Here is a 22,017-nt window from a genome sequence, read left to right as displayed (position 1 = left end):
AAGGAGAACGACCGTAGGTGCATAGTAAATTCTCTCTAGAACTCTCTGTCCTTCTCTCCCCAGTCTGGGGCCAGACTAGAGGGCCAGGATCTCTGGGGTTAGTGCCAACTTTGTTACTGATTTGCTTTGTGAAATTCTGCCCCCTTCCCCCATTCCTCGCTTGGACAAAATAACCAGTCCCCAGGGAGAGTTTCTCCAGGAAGTCCCCTCCTTAGCACCCACTCTTCTCCAAGCCTGTCAAGGAGTATGCTCAACTGTCTCCTGGCTCTTCTTTGTGAGCTGGGGTGAGCCCAGGAGGTAAGCCCCAGTAGGCTGGAATTTCATGCCCCTAGTCACATACATAAGGGGACTTGAATAAACCTGAGCACTCCCTTGTGTGTTTGTTGACAGATGACTGGGTGAGTCTCATACCTGGGGAGTTGACTTCCAGCGTCAAGGAGTCTCAGAGGTGACACTTTACTGAAGAGTCATAACCACTAGGAGGTAGGGGTACAGAGCCAAAGGCTTCCTGACGGAGCTAGGGAGTTGATGCTAAGTATTATATTTTACCTGCCCTTTAACCAGTCAGTCCTAAAGGAAATGTGTGCTAAGTCGCTTCAGTTGTGTCCGACTCTTTGCGACCCTATGGACTGTAGCCTGCCAGGCTCCTCTGTCCATGGGGTTCTCCAGACATGAATACTGGAGTGGGTTGCCAAGCCCTCTTCCAGGGCATCTTCCCAACCCAGGTTTTGAACCTGCATCTCTTATGTCTGCTGCATTGGCAGGCAGATTTTTAACCACTAGTGCTAACAGGGAAGTCCATTAAAGGAAACCAACCCTGAATATTCACTGGAAGGACTGATGCTGAAGCTAAAGCTCCAATACTTTGGCCACCTGATGCGAAGAGCCAACTCATTGGAAAAGACCCTGATGCTGGGAAAGATTGAGGGCTGGAGGAGAAGGGGGCAACAGAGAATGATATGGTTGGATGGCATCATCGACTCAATGGACATGAATCTGAGAAAACTCCAGGAGATAGTAAAGGACAGGGAAGCCTGGCGTACTGTAGTCCATGGAGTTGAAAAGAGTTGGACATGAATGAGCGACTGAACAGTAACAAAACCTCTTCCATACTAAGCCCTTATGGTTCAGAGCGGAGCCTGGCCCAGTCCTGGCCAATCAGAGCATTGGGTCCCCTGGCCTCAGGGATTGGTTCAGGGATGGGGGTGGGACTCATTCCTGACCAATGAGAATTAGCCCTGAGATGTTTGCTTGAACTAATAGGGAAGGGACACCTCTTTTGATGAGGGTTACTAAACTGGCAAAACACTGGTTCTCTAGGTGCCTCCAGAGATAAAAGAAACTGCCTGTGTATGGAGGACAGGAGAGCTGAGAAATGGAACAGGCCAGCTTTCTGATGAGACTATTTAAGCCCCTGGATCCAGCTATGCCTGAAAGTAGTCAGTCTTTGACCTTCCTGGTTATATGAATGAATAATTTTCCCTTTTCATTTACACAACTTTTTTTTACTTCAGTTTCTTTTTTTTTTTTTTGTCATTTGCAACAAAACACATTTTTACTAATAAAATCTGTATGAGTCCAGAGGTGGCACAAATTCCAGTAAAGTTCCAAGGACAAGGAGTGTTGTTAGTTGTTGTCGTGTCTGACTCTTTGCAACCCCATGGACTGTAGCCTGCCAGGCTTCTCTGTCCATGGGATTTCCTAGTCAAGAACACTGGAGTGGGTTGCTATTTCCTTCTCCAGGAGACCTTCCAGACTCAGGGATCAAACCCAGATCTCCTGCACTGAAGGCAGATTCTTTACTGTCTGCGTCACTAGGGAAAATTTGTCAGAAATCTTAAAGATGTCCTGGCTTTGAAGGAGAGGCAAGCTTTGTTACAGTGTTGGAAATGAGAGAGGACATTCCAGGTGGGAGAATAGTAAATTCGCAAAGACACAAGATGTGAGAGACGGGGCAGTGGGTATGTGTGAGGGGAGACATCTTAGCCTGTCCTGAATGCCAGGTGAAGGGTGCCTCATGGTCCTGAGAGCAAAAGGGAGCCACAGAAGGTTGAGGAGCAAGGGGAGTCTATTCTGAATTTGCCTTTACTTCCTGGAGCCCCAGATCATGGTGGTTCATCACCCCCCACACCTGCTGCCCCTTCCCCCAGACCCTTGGCCAAGGTGGGAGGAGGGATCAGACTAAGGAGGGCACAGGCTGCCATCTGTATGCAAATTGCCTGGAATGCCATGCAGATGAGGGATCTTATGCAAATGTATGCCCTCTTGGGAGGCAGGCCAAGACCCTCCCGTCATTAATTTGGGGACCAGGTGCTGGGCGGAGCATCGCTTTCTCCCTGGGGTTCCCTCTCTCCCCTCCCCCAGCCATCATCTGCCCTTAATGAGGTATCTCTCTCCACCTGGTCCCTTTCTTGGTTTTCTTTCTGTCCCTCCATTTTCCATGAGTGATAATAATAACAATACTAAACACATACTGAACACATGCTCTGTGCCAGGCTTTGCATTAAACACTTTTCACAGTTATCAAATTCTCCCAATCATTCTATGATTTCTCTGTGTGTCTGCTGTATTTTTAAAAAAGGATATTCCATTCTGGGTGAGGGAGGGAAGGATTGGGAGATTGGGGTAGCAGATGCAAACTATTATATACAGGATGGATAAACAACAAGGTCCTACTGTATAACACAGGGAACTCTATTCAATATTCTGTGATAAATCCTAATGGAAAAGAATACGAAAAAGACTGTCTATATATGTAAAACTGAATCACTGTGCTGTACATCGGAAACTAAGACAACATTCTAAGTCAACTATACTTCGATAAAAAAAATGTGAGCTGAACGTCCATGGGAAGGATGGAAAGATTGATGAAGCCTCAAGTATCTGAGAGTCCTTGGGCTTCCCTGGTGGCTCAGACAGTAAAGAAACCACCTGCAATGCAAGAGACCCGGTTTGATTCCTAGGTCAGAAAGATTCCCTGGAGAAGGGAATGACTAGCTACTCCAGTATTCTTGCCTGGAGAATCCCATGGACAGAGGAGCCTGGTGGGCTACAGTCCGTGAGGTTACAAAGAGTTGGACACGACTGACTGACTGACACTTTCATTTCACTTATCCGAGAGTCCTTAAGGTGACTCCTGAGGACTCTCGCTCTGCTTGGTGAGTCCTGTGCTCACGTCATGCAGGTGAGAGCCAAGGCCAGGAGGCATGTTTTGCTCCACCCGCAGGTGTGGCTGAATGCATTTGCCCCCACGCAGCCCTGGGAACTTCCGGATGTGGATCCTCCCTGCTGCCCCTGGACTCTGGGCGTGGAGACCACACCACACAGGAGGACAACGGAGCCCCATGAACCCTCAAGCTCAGGCGGCAGAACTTGGATCGTTTGTTCCCCATCTCAGTGTGTTAACCTGCCCCATCTCTCTTGTTTCTCACATTTGTTTATACATTTATTTATTTCTAATCTTTTGGCCACACCCGACGGGAATCTTTGTTTCCCAACCAAGTACTGAACCCTGACCCCTGTGTTGGAAGGTGGAGTCTTAACCACCGGACCACCAGGAAGTCCTTCCTGTTTGTTTTAATCTGACTCAATAAATCATGGGATTTGAGCACCTTAATTCAGCCAGTGTGAGCTCTTCCATTCTGGAAATCTCTGAGCATTTGCTCAGTTGCCTGCGAGGAGGGTTCCATAGCATCTCTTCAACTCCCCACGGCCACAGATCCCACTTGGTCCATCTGGTGGCTCAGTAAACTGAGGACAGAGGGGCGGGGTCACCGGCAGAGACCGCCCAGCATGCACTGCACAGGTATACTTGCTCCCTCTCCTCACAGTGGCCGTCCACGGCTCAAGTGTGATTTATCTTTATCTGATGGACTCAGGGAGGTGAAGTCACTTGCCCAAGGTCACCCTTGTCTTCCCCGCACTGCTTCTGAGCTGCTCTTTCGAAACTTTTTTTTCCCCTCCCTTTCTAACTGGAATGATCTCTCTGAATCTCAGTTCTTTCTGTGTTTCTGTCTCTGCAGCCATACCTCTCTGTATGGCACATTATTTTATTGTGCTCCGCAGATACCGCATTTTTTTTTTTTTAATAAATTACAGGTTTGTGGCAACGCTGTGTCTATTGGTGCCATTTTCCCGATAGCCTTTGCTCGCTTTGTATGTTTGTGTCACATTTGGTAATTCTTGCAGTATTTCAAGGTTTTTCATTGTTCTTCTATTTGTTTTGGTCACTGATGAGTGACCTTTGATGTGACCACTATGACTCACTGAAGGCTCAGACGATGGTTACCATTTTTAACAAGAAAGTGTTTTGTTTTTGAAAGTGTTTCTTAAGTTAAGCTACGTACTTTTTTTTTTTTTTTTCAGGCAGAACGCTATTGCATACTTGCTACAGTACAGTGTAAACGTAATATATGCACTGCGAAACTGAAAAATTTGTGTGACTTGCTTTATTGTGATCTTCGCTTTATTGCTGTGGTCTGGAATTGCACAGTAAATAGTCCAGGACATGTCTCTATTTGTCTGTCTTTGCTTCTCTCTCCCCACATCTCTGTCTGACTCAGTGGCTCTCTCTCAATTCTGAGCTGCCCCAGCCCATCCCTCAATTCTCCCCCTTAGCCTCTCCGTCCTTCTTTCAAATGCCTCTCCCTCCCCTTCGGCAAGTCTCTGTTTTGCTGTTTCTGCCGTCTCTTGTCTCTGCCTAGATCCCTTCATGGGGGCTCCTCCAAGTTGTCCCTCCTCCCCCACCCCTCCACTGCAGGCCCCAGGCTGTCCTCAGAGGAGAGGCCTAAATCCCTAATTCCATCCACTCTACAGCTCAGAGAGAGCTTTTCCTCTGGATGTTTCAATTCCCTCTGGGCCTCTGGCAAGAGAGACTGGGCATTTTTTACTTAAGGGGATAGCACCCTACCTCCCCCTAAAGGCACTGGTCTTCAGGGGCCAGGTTCAGCTCCCTCTGGACCCCCAGCACCTCTCTTCTCCACCTTTTTCCAGCTGAGTCACCCTCCATCCTTTCTCTCTCATTTCTTTCTCCATGACATCAGATTTCTCCTGAGGTCCAGCAAGGGGGTGGGAGAGCCAGCAGGGCCAGAGTACCACCTGCACCCCCCTTCCCCTCTCATCCCCTAGAGGATGCAGCTCTGGCCACAGGATGGTGTCCAGGTGACAGACAGCATTTATTCCAGACTCCAGTGTCCACAGATGATGGGGTCAGGGCAGAGGGCGGGGATCCAGTGTCAGACTCTGCAGCAGGACGTCAGGTGGGAGGGTGGGGGACCAGCAATGGAGGCAGGAGGTAAAAATAGCCCCAGCCAGCCGACCCTCGAGCCTCGTCCCAGGCCAGGACTTGGGCTCGGGTCCAGGAGCTATTCTGGGGCCTGGGAGAGTCACAATCCTTGGAGGAAGGTCCCCTCCCTCCCAGGCCGCTGTGGTCCCTGCCCAGCCCACAGAGGAAGGAAGGGAGGGCCCAGAGAGGGAAGAGGAAAGGCCGGGAAAGTGGGGGCAGGCAGAGGTGTGAGCGGGGCTGGTTTTCTGATGCTCGCCACTCCAGGTTGGGTTCAATGACTGCCTCTGGGAAGGTCCTCAGCCTCAACACTGGGGAAAAGATGGGGAGATCAGCCTGGGCCCACAGCAGCTCTTCCACCCGCAGTGGTTCCCTCTCCCCAGGGGCCCAGGCCCTCACTCACCTCATCTCCAAAGCCCCCGCTCCCATGCTTGGCTCCTCCAGAGGCACTCCCCATGAGAAGGCCCGTCTGCTCCGGCCGCTGTGATCCTGAGTGGCTCAACTTGGGTTCCCCAGGTGGCCTAGTGGGAGGAGACATTGTGTTAGAGGTGGTCATGGCCAAGGAAGGAACTGGCCATGGGTGTGTCGGATGGGGACAGACTTGGCGATGGGTGGGTGGGAATGAGCTGGGGGTGAGGTAGGAGGTGGAAGTGGCCCTGGGGTCAGGGATGGGGTGAGGACATGCTTGACGCTGCCCTTGGAATTGGAGCTGGTGATGTCACTGGGATGGGTTTTAGGGAGGGCTGTGGGGATAGCTGGGCTTCCCTGGTGGCTCAGTGGTAAAGAATCCGCCTGCCATGCAGGAGTCTCAGGAGAGGCAGGTTCAATCCCTGGGTCAGGAAGATGCTCTGGAAGAAGGCATGGCAACCCACTCCAGTATTCTTGGCTGGAGAACCCCATGGGGAGAGGAGCCTGATGGGCTATATGGTCTATGGGGTCGCAAAGAGTTGGACATGACTGAGGCGACTTAGAACGCACGCACGTGGGGATGGCTGTGGACTGGAGTTGAGGGTGGCTGTGTGGTCGCGGTTGGAGATAAGGTTGGATGGGGATGGGTTTGGAGTTAGGAATGGGATGGGGGGATGTGCAGGGGGACTTGGGATGGGGAGGTGGCTGAAGCTGTGTTTGGTTACTGGGTATGCGCTGGAGCTGAGGGTGCAGCTGGGGGAGAGGTTGGGTTTGGAGAGGAAGCTGGAAGTATAGATGAGGTTACTTTGGGATTGGGGTGGGTGTGGATCACAGGTGGGGATGAGATTGGGGATGAGGTTAAGGTGAGATTGGAGATGAGGTTAAGGTGAGCTTGGGGTGGGCTGGGAGTTGGTTATGGGTTGGGTGGGGTTGAGGAGAGGGGAGGGGACGGTCATGGTCCAGGTCGGAGGTTGGAGATGGGATGGCATCTTATTTGCCGATGGAGCTGGGGTTGGGGCTGTGGTTGGTTTGGGGCTGAGGTCAGGGTGAGGTCAGGGTTTGGGTAGAGAGCTCAGTTTCAAGGTTGCAGGCCACTCACGGAGACCCCTTCTCGCCCCACTGGCAGCAGCCGGGCCGCCCCTTGCGTCTCATGCAGTAGAAGACGGCAACGACGAGGAGCAGGAGGGCCACGCTGATGGCCACGGCCATGACCGCCACGCCGGCCTGGGAGGTCTGGGGGGCCACTGCGGGGCAGGGCGGAGGGGGAGGGGTCAGCCAGCAGCCCACTGTCTGCCCCGCACCCGGTGTTGGTCCCACCACAGTGGTTACTCACCGGTTCCAAAGTGGAAGACGTGGTGGGTGTTCCCGAGAGGGTTGGAGGCCTCACAGGAGACGCCGTCTTGGCTCAAGGCACTGGTCACCTTCAGGGTCAGGGAGCTGCTCACCCAGCCCTGGCCCCCAGGGGCTGGTTCTGTGGGCTGTGGAGGCTCAGGTCAGGCCCAGGCTTTTGAGATCAAGGGCTCGGGGTGTGGGCAGAGTTGAAAAGGAAGCGGTCAGTGGAGGTGGAGGGTGGGGAGGACATGATCCGTGGACCACTGAGCCGGCTGGGATTTGGGGAGGGTCAGGGGGGTCCCTTACGCTGCCGCCCAACTGGCTCCAGGTGAGTTTGGGCTTCGGGTAGCCGCGGGCGTAGCAGATCAGGGTGACTTCATCTCCTTCGGTCCAGCTGCCTTCGGCCTTGGGCTGAGTCTCCTTTGCCTTTAACTCTGGTGTCCCTGTGGGTGGTGGGGCGGGAAAGGGGGTGAGATGTAGGCACCTGGGAAAAGGAGAGGAGGGAGAGAAAAAGAGGAGAGAAGGACCAGCCGTGGACCCGTCTCATTTGTCCTGGCGCCCCACATCCCCCCATGCTATCTCCATCCCAGCCTGCCCACACCCCAAACCTTGAACCAGCAGCCTGAAGCTCCGGGTGCGACTCAGGAGGGGGATCCTGGGCATGTAGGCCTCACATGTGTAGGTGCCGGCTGAATCGAAGGTGACGGAGTGGAGGGAGAGTGTGGGGTCCTCCCCCATGGGTGCTGAGTCCTGGGTGGGGAGAGAAAGAGCAGGCACCAGCTGGCTGTGAGAGGCAGGGAGGGGTTGATGGAAAGGGGAGGGTCCCGTGCTGGGGAGGGACACCTTTCCCTCTCACCTTGGTCCAGTATAGGGTCGGGGTGGGCAGGCCTCGCGCAGAGCAGGTCACGGTTGTGCTGTTGTGCAGAGGTAAGGAAAGCTCCTCCCCTGCGCTGAGCTCCAGGGAGTCCAGGTCTGGAGTGGGGGGAGCAGAATGTCACCTTCCCCGGACCCTCACTCGATCAGTTAGGGGATCCCCAGGGCTTTTGAGGAGGGCAGACGTGAATGGACAATTGTCAGCAGAGAATGCCAACTTTTCCCCAGCTCCACGAGCTCTCCACTCTCTCATCTGGGCCCTTGAGCCCAGATCTAGGAGTCTGACTCCAAAGTACATGCCCACGGGGCTCCCCTGGTGGTCCAGTGGCTAAGACTTTGTGCTCCCAATGCAGGGGGGCCGGGCGGGGATCTAGACCCCACATGCCACAGTGAAGACCTGGTGTGGCCAAATTAAATAAATAAAACAAACACTTAAAACAACAATAACAACAACAAAAAAACAAAATACAGGCCCACTTCGACCACCTGCCTCCAGAGCTGACGTCTGAGCCCAGGGTTAATGGATAACCTGGGAGGTATTGGGCGCTCCTTCTCTGACTACCCCTCCAACCTTGGCCTTCTCTCCTCCACATGACCCATTTTTTTCCCATCAAGTCTTTTTTTTTTTTAACATTTGTAAATATTTTTTAATAAAACAAAACATATCAGAACTGAGGATTAAATTACATGCATATTAAAAGATCTTATCTTGATTTGAGTACAACTTTGACACTGATTATTCCTAAAATAGAAAACCGTAAGCCTAAACGTACTGGGAAAATTCAAGACAAATATGCCAGCAGCCTGGGGTAGGTGTGAAGTGGCTGAGGCATTTAATGTAGGGAAAAGAAAAGCTGGGAGAAAATGAGAAGCTTCAAATATAGATCTCATGACAGAAGCTAAATTCCCTAGTGCTCAGACACTCGGTCGTGTCCGGCTTTCTGTGGCCCAATGGACTGTAGTCCACCAGGCTCCTCTGTCCATGGGATTTTCCAAGCAATAATACTGGAGTGGGTTGCCATTTCCTACTCCAGAAATTCCCTAGTGGGCTTGGACAAAAACGCTAAATCCAGGATGCAGTGTTCATAAGAGGCAGTTACAAGTAATGCCAAAGGTCAAGATCAAAAGGCCATTCTGGGCCCCTGAAGCAGGGTCACCAGGAGGAGAAGGGCAGCTGTGAAGGGCACAGCAACACAGGACCCAAGGCAAGGGAGGTTCGGGGGCCAGGGCGAGCGTGTTATGATGGAAAGGACCCAACATCTTAAAGGACACAGGACAGTCACACACCTGTAACACACACGGACTCAGAAAGTACTAAATAAAGCAAAAACTGCTAGAAACAGACATTTCCACACTTGATGTAAGATTTTAACATAACCACAATGATGTAGGATTTTTAACACAAGTCTCTCAAATTCGACAGCATGGCTAGTAGGGGAAATACCAAACGGGAAACCAGATGCCACCACAGGTTCAGCTCAACAGCTGACTCTTAAAGTCAACGCCGATAAAGAGCGATCATCCTTTCCCAAAGTCTGCAGAAAAGTTTTAAAAACTGACCGTGCAGTAAAGAAACTCCCTGCTGCTGCTGCTGCTAAGTCACTTCAGTTGTGTCCGACTCTGTGCGACCCCATAGATGGCAGCCCACCAGGCTCTGCCATCCCTGGGATTCTCCAGGCAAGAACACTGGAGTGGGTTGCCATTTCCTTCTCCACCCATCAAGTCTTTCTCTGCTGTGTCCCCCAAATGAATCTTCTCACTTCTTTCCATCTCTGATCCTGGGGTCGAACTGCCTTGACCACTGCAGTCACGTCCTCACTGGTCTCTTGTCCTCTCTGGTCCATTCTTTGCTGAGCAGCCAGAGGGATCTTTTCTTTTTTAAACAGTGAAAGTGTAGTTGCTCAGTCATGTCCAAGTTTGACTTAAAAAAAAATTGGTTTTAAAATTTATTTATTTAATTTTGGCTGTGCTGGGTTCTTTTTTAAAAAAACAAACAAACAAACAAACAGCCCACTCCTCTTTTTTTTTTTTTTTTGGTAGTGCCCAGACTTCTCTAGTTGCATCATGGGGTTTAGTGATGGTATGTGGGAATCTTAGTTCCCCAACCAGTGACTGAACCCAGGTCCCCTGCATTGGGAGTGGGGAGTGTTATCCACCGGACCACCAGGGAAGGCCTCTCAAGGGATCTTTTCAAAACACACACTGGTCAGCCCTTGCCTCTGCTTAAAATCTTGCAGTGAGGAAAAAAACAAAACAAAACAAAACTCTGCAGTGGTTCCCCAGTATGGTGGGCACACAGGCCTCTTTCCTTGATGAAGCCAATAAGTCCTGCCTGGTTGACCCTGCCCGCTGCTTCAAGCTCATCTCCCACCTTCCCCTCTTGCTTCCTGAGCTCCGGCTACCCTGTTCTTTCCCTGTTGTTCTCCAATATGCCAGTGTGGGCCTCAGGGCCCTTGCACATGCTGTTTCCGCAGCCTGGAATGCTTTTCTTCTGACTCATCGTATCTCTGGTTCCATTCTTTGGTTTCCTACACATGATCCCTTTCTCAGAGAGGTCTCTCTGACCCTCTGTCGTGGACACTCAGATTTCCCCTTTGGCACCAAAGGATTTTCTCCCCAGCTGTTGAGAAGGGTGTCAGCTGTCAGCCCTCAGCTGTCAGCCCTCTCTGGAAACTGCCTGAGTCACAGAGAGAGCCCCTGGCTCAAGGTCATGTCCCCTCCTTCCCTAGGCAGCCCACATCCAATGACGGGTTGACGTGGATGTACAAAAGACCCAGCCCCTGTACCCCAACTGGGGATCTCTCAGCTTCTAAATGCCCTGTGAGCATGTAGAGGTCTTCCTTAGGCTGAAGCCCAACTTCCGCCTCTGCTGCATCCTGCTTCCTTCCCTCATCACCCACCAAGAGGTGTGGATCCTGGGGCACTCCCCATAAATTTCCTTCCTGCAGTCAGAATCTGCAGCCCCCAACAGCCTCCATGGAAAATAATCCCTGTTCGCCACACCAGTTCCTTATCCCCCTCCTCTGCGTTAGTCTCTATAGAGGCAGGACTGTGACTCAAAGTGTGTGTTCAAAAAAAAAAAAAGTGTGTGTTCAGCGTTTAACATCTGTCTCCCTACTGGACCCTGGAGCTGGGTGGAGGCTGGGGCTGCACTCTCTTGTTGACATGTGGCACAGGGTCTAGCCCCAGGAAGGGGGGTGACAGGAGTTCCCAGGAGGGACAGAGCCTTTGCTCAGGGCTTGTGTGCAGGCGGACCAAGAAGGCTTCTTGGAAGACTGGGATCCGAGAGATGGGTTGGGATTGGATGGAAGAGAAGATGGGGAGTTACTGTAGGAAAGAGGAGAAGAGCTTGGGGTGTGATGGGGAGAAGGGTCCGCCTAAGGTGAGGCCAGCCAGGTGGGTCTTGAAGGCTGGGGTGAAGCATGTGGGTCTTGTCCCCAGAGGACTGGGGAGACACAGCAGGTTCTAGGTAGGGGAAGGTCAGGTGTATGCCTTGGAAAGGGGTCTCTGGCTGCCTTGTATGGGAGACTGGAGGGGCCAGGGGCATCGAGACCAGGCTGGGCACCACAGAAAGGGTTGGAGACAGGGCTGTGGGGGGGCGGCGAGGGTGAGGAGATCGCTGATGCCAGGGCCCCCTCCCGCTCTGGGGGCTCTCACAGGCCACACGCAGCTCCAGGGTTTTGGAGAGCTCCGCATCCTCAGGGACGTCGAAGTCCTCCACCCTGCAGCCATAGGTCCCGCTCTGGTTCCGCTGTACCCTCTCCAGCGTCAAGTTCCCCTCAAGACTTGTTTTTAGCACATCTTCTTGCTTGTCCTGGGGGAGATCAGGAATGAGGAACCCTGTTCAGGAAATGCTCTGGGCTGGCAGGGTCAGGTTAGGTCCAGGGTCACCCAAGACAGGCATCAAGGTATGTCAAGACTCTCACAAATCGGGGAACAGATAGCTACTGGGTCATTGATCACGCGCCTTGCTAAGCCAGGGGTCAGAAGTTGGTGCAGACGAGTAGATCGCAGAGGTCAGGGGAATGAGGGGGTGGGTTACCTGAAGCCAGAAAAACGTGTACTCTGGGGTGGGACTGCCATCCCCCTGGCACAACAGTTGGACAGAGTCACCCTCACGGACCCAGCCTTCAGCAGTGGACTGGCTGCCCAACCAGAACAGCACGTGCTCTGTGGGATCTAAGGGAAAGGGCAGACTCACGGTCAGGGTCAAGGGTAAAAGGGAGGGCTAGGTTAAGGGGGAGAGGCCAGCACTGCAGCAAAGGAAGGGGCTATGGTTGGCCAAAGGTGAGAGGTAAAATCTTTTTTCTTTTTTTGGCCAACCTTAGTCTTTTCCTTTGCTACAGTGTGGGTAACAGGTCAGTATGAGATTTGCGGGGACCCATTTTAGGGTGGAAGCGTGGGGCACACGGTTAGTCCTGAGACTCCACGGGGTTCAGGTGTTATGGGGGGAGTCAGAAGTCAGGATGGGGCTCCCGCTGGCACTTGAGGTCAGAGGTCAGAGGTGAGTACCCACTTCAGCCTGAGGTAAGGGGGCAGAAGGCCTGGAAGGGGTGGGGCAGGTCAAGAGGTCACCTTGGAGGGTCAGGCCTCGTAGCGAGAGTTCCTGGTGGGGGCGGCCGGGGGCCCAGCTCGGACTCACAGTGCAGGGTGAGGGAGAAGGAAGGGCCGTCCAGGCGGCCGTGCTGGCCGGCGGGCAGGTAGTAGTGCACGGAGCAGTGGAAGCTGGCCTCCCGGTCGGGCTTGTGGAGCCGCAGGTAAAGGGTGCTGGTGAGAGAGAGCAGGCCGGAGGCCTCCCGGACGGTGCGAGTGGTCATGTAGCCCTCTGCGGGAGAGGGCGGCAGGGAGGAGGTCAGCCAGCCCGGCCGCCACCCAGCCCCAGCCCCTGAGGTCTAGCCAAGCTCCCTCAGGCACCACTCACCGGAGTTCACCTCCAGGGGCACGGCCAGGGGCTGCCCGTTCCGATACCACATGATCTGGGGGGCTGGGTTCCCGTTGCGGCTGCTGCAAGTGGCTATCTGGGACAGACACAGACCCACACCCACACTGGGCTGGGAGCCAGGACCCTGGAGTCTGGGTCCCCCTCCCTGGAGGGGGGTGGGGACCAGACCAGACCCAGACACAGGAGTCCAGCTCCCAACCCTCTCCTCCCGGGAGACCCAAGGTCAGAACTCCCGGACCCCTACTCCTCAGACTGGGAAGCCCAAGCCCCCAGCCTCTCCCGACCTTGGGCTATAGGAGCCCAGGACTCCCTCCTCCCCTCAGAATCCTGGAAGCAAGGTGTGGCCCAAGGTACCTCCTGGGCAAAGTCATCCATCACAGACAGGATTCCTTTGTTGGGGGAGACCTCCGGGGCCTCTGGTTTGGCTGCGGGAGGGACTTACAGTCAGGAGCTGGTTCCCGGGGTTCTCACCTCCCTGCCCCTTCCCAGGATGTGTGTGTGTTGTGCCCGGGGGCGGTGGTCGGAGGGGAGGCACAGACACTCACCAAACACTTTGAGCCTGGCGGTGGCCTCGGCGGTGCCCGCTGCCCCCGCCTTCACCACGCACACATAGTCGCGCTCGTCGCCCACCTGGGCCTCAGGCAGCACCAGGCGCCCCTGGGAGTCCAGCTGGTACGGGGGGCTGCGGCCCCGGGAGTTGAGCTCTTTGTCCCGGAGCTCGGAGCCACGCAGCTCAGCCGAGGCCAGGCGGTGGCGGGCCCCTGAGCGGTCGACCTGCAGGGGCGGGCGGGGAGCATCTCAGCGAGAGGCTGCCTGGCCACGGGCCCTCCTACGTGTCCCCTTTCTCGCTGCCGCTCCGCTCCGCGGGTCTCCTTCTCTCACGTTCTCGCTCTCTCTGGTCCCTCCGTCCTCTCTCAGCTCTCCCACCCCCGCCCCCTGTCTGTGGTCACCTTTCCCCTCTCTGGTTCCCTCTTTCGCCATCTCACCATGCTTCCACCTCTGTCTCCCTTTCCTGCCCTGGGTCTCCTGTTTCTCTTTCTCTTTAGTCCCATCCCCGGGCTCCTGCCTTCTGGGTGTCTGCCTCTGAATGTCCTCTTTCAAGAGCCAGGGGACCTCTTTCATTCTAGCCTCAGCTGTGCCTGGACACCAGGGTACCCTGGAGAGGGGCTTCCCCTTGCTGGGCCTCCATTTCCCCACCTGTAAAATGGAAAGGCAGCTTGTGGGGCTCCTAGGGGCTTTCGGGCTCGGATGAGGGGATGAACGTTTGCAGCCCCAGTGCGCCCTGACTCTCAGACCCCCTCTGTCATGCCCTTGTTTCCAGCTCACAGCACTCACCAGAAACCATTCCAGCATGAAATAGTCATGGGTCCCCAAGGGGCTGCAGTCCAGAGTGACAGACTCCCCCCTCATCACCTCCACCAGGGGGGGCACAGACAGGCGGACCTCAGCCTTGGAACCTGCAGGAGGGTGACTGAGCTCTCTCCCACTGCCACCAGGAGGCAGAGCTCTCTAGGTCCCCAGTCCTCCTCCCCCAGACCCAGGGGTCCAGGCCCCCAGCCCCTGCTCCCCCGACCCGGGGGTCCAGGCCCCCAGCCCCTGCTCCCCCAGACCCGGGGGACCAGGCCCCCAGCCCCTGCTCCCCCAGACCCGGGGGACCAGGCCCCCAGCCCCTGCTCCCTCAGACCGGGGGATCCAGACCCCAGCCCCTCTTTCCCCAGCCCCTCCTCCCCCAGACCCAGGGGTCCAGGCCCCCAGCCCCTCCTCCCTCAGACCCAGGGGTCCAGGCCCCCAGCCCCTCCTCCCTCAGACCCAGGGGTCCAGGCCCCCAGCCCCTGCTCCCTCAGATTCAGCTCCTCTCTCCCTTTATCTCTCATTTCTGCATCTCTAAGCTTCAGATCCCATCTCTCCGTTCACTTGCAGAACTGAAGATTCCTCCCCTGGGCCACACAGGGCCCCGTGGCCTCCATACAATCCACTTGGGCTCAAATCCTGTGTGTCCTTGCTTGTCCCACTAGACCAAATGCCCCTTGAGGGCAGGGCCTTGGCAGGCTCATTTCTTAGCCTCCAGCACTTCACCCGGGGCCTGGCACAATGAGATGGATAATCGTCTCCATCTCAGTCACTGCCTCTGCGTGTGTGTGTGTGTGTGTGTGTGTGTGTGTGTGTGTGTGCGCGTGTGTGCGTGCATGCCCCTCACCCCGCGTCTCCATCTCTTAGTTTCACGGTTCTCTGCGTTCCTCTCAGTCTCCGTGTTGCCCGGCCCTGCCCCCCGGGTCTCTCCATCAGGAGCGGGGAGACTGGGGCTGGGCCAGAGCTGAGGCGGGATGGGTGTGTGGGCGCAGTGAGGGGGACAGGGCTGGGCAGGTTTCAGGAATGTGGGAGGGACAGGCTGGCTCAGACCTGCCCGAGCCCCCTACCCGCGCCTCGGCCCATCTAACTCTTTGAGAGAAGCAGCAGCACGTGCCTCAGAGCAGGACAGGGTGGAGGCCCCGGATCCTGGGTCCTGAGGGAGAAGGGAGCGGAGGGCCGGGACTCCCGTCCCAGGATCCGGGCAGGTAGAGGCGTTCGCATTAGGAAAGCGAGCTCTTTCAGTCTCTGGGCTGGCATCCTGGCCTGGGCTCTCAGTTCTTAGAATCTCCCTTCCCTTCCCTGCCCAGCCTGGCCCAGCTTTGCCCCTGGGGACCCACTGTTCGCCATGCTTGTGCCAGGGCCCTGGATTCCCAGGCACCCACCTCTGGCCTGGGCCTGCCCCATGGGAGGGAGTGTGGGGCCAGGCTGGTGCCCAGGGCTGGGTCCGAGCGGTAGAGACAGCAAGGATGGTCAGAGGGATCTCTCTCTCCCCCAGTTCTCTCTTCCCCCAGCCCCTGAGGGCCTCTACCTCTCCTCCAACCACCACGCAGGTGCGAGGCTTTATCTGGGCCCCCGGGAAGGGGGGCTCTGTCACTTGGAAACACTTAGTTCCGCTGTCACTGCCCAGGGGCTGAGCTCCAGCCCTTTCTGATGGAGCGGGAGGCGAGAGGGGCGGGTCCTTTAGAGTCTGGGCTCTGAATCTGAACGGGGGGAACCCGCAATCGCATGTGACTTGCTGGTTTCTAGCCAGAGGGTCCCTGACCCTCTCAAAACTTGACAACTTTTGAGCGGGGAGTTCCGCTTTGGTCTCTTCTGTCCCCGGGGAAAAGGCACTCCGGCCACTGGAGGCCAGGACCTCTGGGTCCGGGGGAATAGGGGCCAGGCGGGGGTGGGAGCGGTGGCAGATCCCAGCGTCTGAGGGGGCAGGGAGAGGAGCGGCCGCACTCCTGGGTCCCACGGCTTCTCAGATCGCTTCTAATACACAGCTGAGGATCCCCAGCCCTCTGCCTGGCTGTCGCTAGATCTCTCACTGGGAGTGGTACCCCATATCCCTCCTTTTCTGGGGTCCCTGGGGTCGGTGAAAGCCCTTTCCCACCTCCCCTCCCCTCCCCTCCCCGCGCCCCCCAGGCGCGCCCTGCTCTCAGCCCGAGCCATACCTGGGGGGGCCGCCAGCAGGAGCGCGAGCACCAGCAACCGCGGGGCCCTACGCGCCCCAGCCCGCGCGTCCGGGGGCTCCATGTTCAAGGCGGCGGCGGCAGCGGGCGGCGAGCGGCGGGCGGCAGGGGCAGAGACTGAGCCCGGGCTGGGGCTCCTCGGCCGCCGGGACTGGAGCGAGGAGGCCCCGCCCCAGGCAGCCCCGCCCCACCCCGCCCTCCCGGTCTCCCCCTCGTCCCCCTCCAAACCCGGGCGCCAGGCCAGGACCTCCCACTGCCCGGAGCCGACCTCCCAGCACTCAGCCGGGAGCCAGGCTCCCCGCCCCCAGGCCCCAGGGTGTCAGGCTCCAACTGACCAGCGCCCCTGGCGGGTGACTCGACCAACCAGTTCGGCCGGTGTCCAGAGCGGGGTTCTCCCTGGACCCCCGCGGATCCTCTCCACCTCAGTCTCGCTGGCGGGGACCCGTTCCCACCCCGGCCGGTGACCTGGGCTCCCCTCGTCGTTTTCGACCTGCTGGCCCGGGTCCAACCAGTGGCCTGCACCAGCCTCTCCCAGTCCAACCAGCAATCCCCAGCCTCCCCAGTGGCCAGTGTGCTGGGCTGCTTTCCTGCCTGACCAGTGGCCTGGAACCCACCTGGTTCTAATGTCTAATGGTTCTAAAGTCTGATGGTTCTAATGTCTGATGGTCTTCAACATCCAGCTCTGCCCAGGCCTCTGAGATGCTGGCGGGGGCGGGGGCTGTGGGGTGCTCTTCCCTTAGCTCTCCTCCCTAGGGCCCTCCCTCTCTTCCCCCCTTCCAGGGAATCCTAGGAATGCCACCCCCCTTCCTCCCTTTCTCTTCCCTTTACTCCCTTCCAACTTTGGGGGGAGGGGAAAAGAATCGGGGTTGACAGGTGAGTGGGGGCGGGGAGGAGGCCCAGGCACCTGAGGGAAAAAAAGGAGGAGTCCCGCCATGGGTCACAAGGAAGGGTCACAGGTCAGACTTGGGATCACAGATCAGAGTGTCCAGGGCTCCTTACAAGGCAGGCCTGGCTGGGACAAAATTCCTAGATGCTGGCCAGAGGATGGGGGTGGGGTGAGATTTCACTGGTTACCCGGGAGAAGCTAGCCCTTAACACTGGCTAGTAAGGGGCAGCTGGTCATGCTGGGAGACTTTCCCCAGGCCTCTGATCAGATGTGGGGCATGGACGGGCCAGAAGGGGGACAACTGGTCAGGCACCAGGGACATCTTAGATTGTAGGTCAGCACGGGGGTTATTGGTTAGACTGGTCAAGGCTACTTTGTCCACACAGGAGAGCGATTGTTATAGTTGGGAGAGGTGACCTTGTAGTGTTAGCTCCCCTTCTCCAGGAAGCCCTCCGTGCTCTCCTTGGCTGAGTCAAGTGCCCACCTCTGGGCTCCCCCACCCAGCCCTGCCCATTCTGGGTCAGTTCTGTCTGGGGATGAGTTTGTCTCCCCCACTGGACTGAGAGCCAGTATGGGAAGGGCCAGGGCTGCTGTGGTCACTACTGCGTCCCCAGTACTGTCCAGCCCAGGCAAGACATGGAGCAAGAACTCAGGGAAGGTTTGCAAGGCTCAAACACAGAAGTACACAGGCTCACACGAGAACCCCACCCAGACCGGCTTATCGCCCAACACACCTGCAAACTCGAGAGTGGACAAAAGAGCTCCCTGGCACTAGCTTCCACACAGGGACCCCAGGCACCCACTCCCCAGCTCCCCTGCCCCTGGCTCATACACCTTCTGCTCGGGCTGCTAGGTATACCCTTTCCTCAACAGCCCCCTTCCACCTTCCGTAAGAATCCAACCAGCCGGGGTTCTGGTTCTGGTTCATAAACATGGGGGTGTATGGAGTATGTACGAAGGAGGAAAGTCATAAATACCAGGGCCGTTTCCTTGAGGACTTGCACCAACTAGTACTGAAATATCTGTCTTTGTCCCCTACAATTTACTTCCATAAAACAGCCGGAAGGATCCCATTAAAATGTGAGTCAGCCCCTGTCACCCTTCCGCAGAGATCTTCTCCTTCTGAGTAAAAGTTGAAGTCCTTTCCATGGTGCACAATGTCCTGGATCTGGTCCTCATTGCCTCCCCGGCCTCATCTTCGTCTTCTCTGCCCCACCTTGCTAGCTCTATTCCTGCCACATTGATCTCTGACTCCATGCTCTTCATCGCCAGGCTTGTTCCAGCCTCAGGGCCTTTGCTCTTGCTCTTCCCTCTTGTGGGACATTCTTTCCTGCCATCTCTCTCTCCCTGTTTGGCTTCAAATCTCTACCGCATCATCTTATCACAGAGCTTCCCTTAACCATCCTTTCTGATACAGCAACTAACCCAGCCCTTTATCTCACTACATTTTTCCTCCGCAGCACTTGTCGCTGCCACATATTTATTTTTTATTGTTTTACACAAAACAGAAGCTCCCAGAGAACGGGAACTTTAGTTCACCACTGTATCCCCAGTGTCTAGAACGGTGCTTGGTGTAAGGAGCTGACTATGCCTGAAATCAATGAATTTTCTAATTCCATTGCTGTCTCATATGTACCTACTTAGACATTTTAAGTAATAAGCCCTGTATTTCTATACCTTTATCCTATTATCTTGGATACAGTGTGGGATGTGTGTGTGTGCTCAGTCACTTCTGACTCTGTAGCTCGCCAGGCTCCTCTGTCCATGGGATTTCCCAGGCAAGAATCCTGGAGTGGGTTGCCATTTCCTCCTCCAGGGGATCTTCCTGACCCAGGGATTGAACCCAGCCAGATTCTTTACCGCTGAGCCACCGGGGAAACCCACAGCGTGGGCCGGTTACTCTAAACTAGTTCACAGATTGTGGAATACAGGGGAGTCATGATGTATTTGGAGGGGGAATGTCTACTCCCCCATGATTCTAGACTTGCATCTGGAAAATGTAACTACTGAGAGTTTGTGTTGTCTTGGGGGCCAGCATGATGTATTTTTATTTGGACAAGACTTAATTGTGCAAGGAGAGCTCTGATAAGAGATTTTGAGGTTGGAGACTTCTCTGGTGGCCCAGTGGCTAAGACTCTGAACTCCTAATGCAGGGGGCCGAGGTTCGATCCCCGGTCAGGGAACTTGATCCCATATTTCACAACTTAGAGTTCACATGCTGCAACTAAGACCTGGCACAGCCAAAATAATAAATAAAAATAAATATTAAAAAAAGAACTATTTGGGGAAGAGAATGTCAGTCTAAAGTAAAGGATACCTACTGATGCTGAACATTCAAAGGGGTGGATTACAATGGCCTTTTGTGAAGGTGGGTTAGCTAGCAGCTGCACCCCCTTCAGGGCTTCTCAGGTGGTGCTAGTGGTAAAGAACCTGCCTGCCAATGCAGAAGACGTAAGAGATGTAGGTTCAATCCCTGGGTTGGGAAGATCCCCTGGAGGAGGACATGGCAACCCACTCCAGTATTCTTGTCTGGAGAATCCCCACGGACAGAGGAGCCTGGCGGGCTACAGTCCATAGGGTTGCAAAGAGTCAGACACAACTGAAGCGACTTAGCATGCACACAACCTCACCCCACATTAAAAAAAAATCCTTGCCATCCAAAAGCCTGTTACCCTCTGTTGAAACCAAACAGATATTCTTTCCTGCCTCGTTGTAGCTCAGATGAGCTAATCCTGGTGAACCCCACTCTACCTTGGAATCAGGTGCTAATATCAAACAAGCCAAGACTGGCTAATCTATGCCCTCGACGGCAGATGGACAGGTGCAGCTTTTCAAAGATGGCTGTGACAAGAGCTCTCATCCCACATGCTCTCCTACAAGCTGAACTTGACCGTCTTTCCATTGAGAGGTGAGGGTCTATCTGTTAAACATGTCCCCTCCTTTTAAATCTGTGCATCTAACCATTAGAATGTGGCAGAACTGGGGACTTCCCTGGTGGTCCAGTGGCTAAGAATCTGCCTTCCAATGCAGAGGACATAGGTTTGATCCTTGGTCATGGAACTAAGATCCCACATCCCGAGGGGAAACTAAGCCCTAGCACTGAAACTAAAGAAAGCCCGTGTCCCACAACACAGATGCAGCTTGAGCAAAAAAAAAAAAAGAATACTTCATTCATGAGTTCCAAGATTAGGTAGAAAAAACCATGTAACTTCTGTCTGTGTCACTGGAATATCTCCTGTGAAGACTTCAGCCACCATGTAAGCACTCTGACTACCTTGAGGCAGCCATGCTGCGAGGAAGCCCAAACTAGCAAGTGTGGAGAGCACGTGGAGAGGTCTGAGACAGCAGAGGGGTGTCTGTCCAGTCCCCAGTTGCCCTGCTCCAAGCACCACTCTATTGCACCCTGAGCCAGAACCACCCAAAACCCTTACTGTTGCGCACAAATAAGATCCTGTGTTGGACTTGGCTGGTGGCACAGTGGATAAGAATCCGTCTGCCTGCAAGGAACATAGGTTCGATCCCTGGTCCTGGAACATTCCACATGCCTCGGGGCAACTAAGCCCCTGGGCCACAGCTATTGAGCCTGTGCTCTAGATCCCACGAGCCGCAACTCCTGAGCCCACGTGTTGCAAGTACTGAAGATTGTGTGCCTCGTGCCTGTGCCCTGCAACAAGAGAAGCCACTGCCATGAGAAGCCCGGGCACCACAATGAAGAGTAGCCCCCGCTCGCCACAACTAGAGAAAGCCTGCGCAAAGCAATGAAGACCCAGCGTGGCCCTAAATAAATAAATAAAATTATATTAAAATAAAAGTTTCGGTGTGATTTGTTCCATGCAACAGCTAGCCTATTCTGGGGTGGCAGAGGCAGAGAGATGACCAGCATCTAGTGGTCACTGAGGCCCCAGCGTATCCCCTTCAGACACGTTCTGTGGTGTGACCGTGGCTGGGTTATGGTTGGAAGCCAGCTGCCCGTCGTGTTCCCTCGATCACTTTCCGATCCTGATTCTCTAATCACTTCTGGGAATCTGTGAGTGATCCCAAGTCCTCTCAATCAATTCCCTTCCTGCCCCAGAGGAGGCTTCTGTTCCTTGTAACTAAATCTGTGACGCATGCTTCCATATTCTGTTTAAACTGAATTACCTTTTAACTCATCTTTTCAGATGCAGCTTAGATGTTCCCTCCTTCTAGAAGCCCTCCCTGACCGCCTCAACTAAATCAGCTGTTTGCTCCGGGTTCCTGCAGCCCTCTACGTTGCCCTCCTTGCCTGGCCTGGGACTGAGCACAGGGTGGGGGCTGCCGGGATGGCAACTGATTTAAACTTAGGCAGAGGGAGGCTTGGGTTCCTTCAGGATTAGTGATGCAGTGGGGAGACACTTCCATTGCTACTTTGGAAGAAGGATCCCACCAGGAAAGGAGGAGAGATGAGAATGGATTGTGGGAAGACTGGGTGTGTCACTCTCAAGGAAACGTGGGGGCTTTTTGTCTAAGAGAATTAGAACTTGGGTATCTGGGTTTGAGGGCTTCCCTGATAGCTCAGTTGGTAAAGAATCCACCTGCAGTGCAGGAGACCCTGGATGGATTCCTGGGTCGGGAAGATCCGCTGGAGAAGGAAGGGATAGGGTACCCACTCCAGTATTCTTGGATTTCCCTTGTGGCTCAGCTGGTAAAGAAAGTGAAAGTGAAAGTCGCTCCTGAGAGACTTGGGTTTGATCCCTGGGTTGGGAAGATCCCTGGAGAAGGGAAAGTCTACCCACTCCAGTATTCTGACCTG

The 22,017-nt window shown here is 54.9% G+C and overlaps 1 protein-coding gene across 1 annotated transcript; it reads right to left on the bottom strand.

The window, feature by feature from the left end:
- Window positions 1-5,150: 5,150 nt before the first annotated feature.
- On the bottom strand, window positions 5,151-16,463 carry BCAM (basal cell adhesion molecule). Its single transcript, NM_174741.2, is given in 15 exon segments — window positions 5,151-5,592; window positions 5,685-5,802; window positions 6,789-6,933; window positions 7,023-7,167; window positions 7,328-7,464; window positions 7,630-7,771; window positions 7,878-7,993; window positions 11,552-11,708; window positions 11,937-12,073; window positions 12,537-12,719; window positions 12,816-12,912; window positions 13,191-13,261; window positions 13,382-13,610; window positions 14,172-14,293; window positions 16,343-16,463. Coding segments are annotated over 15 exon segments (1,887 nt in total). The 5' UTR covers window positions 16,425-16,463; the 3' UTR covers window positions 5,151-5,586.
- Window positions 16,464-22,017: the final 5,554 nt, after the last annotated feature.

This window comes from Bos taurus, chromosome 18 (assembly GCF_002263795.3).
Source record: "Bos taurus isolate L1 Dominette 01449 registration number 42190680 breed Hereford chromosome 18, ARS-UCD2.0, whole genome shotgun sequence".
NCBI lineage: Eukaryota > Metazoa > Chordata > Mammalia > Artiodactyla > Bovidae > Bos > Bos taurus.
Note: the sequence above shows the minus strand (reverse complement) of the source record. Positions and strands in the feature narration are given on the sequence as shown.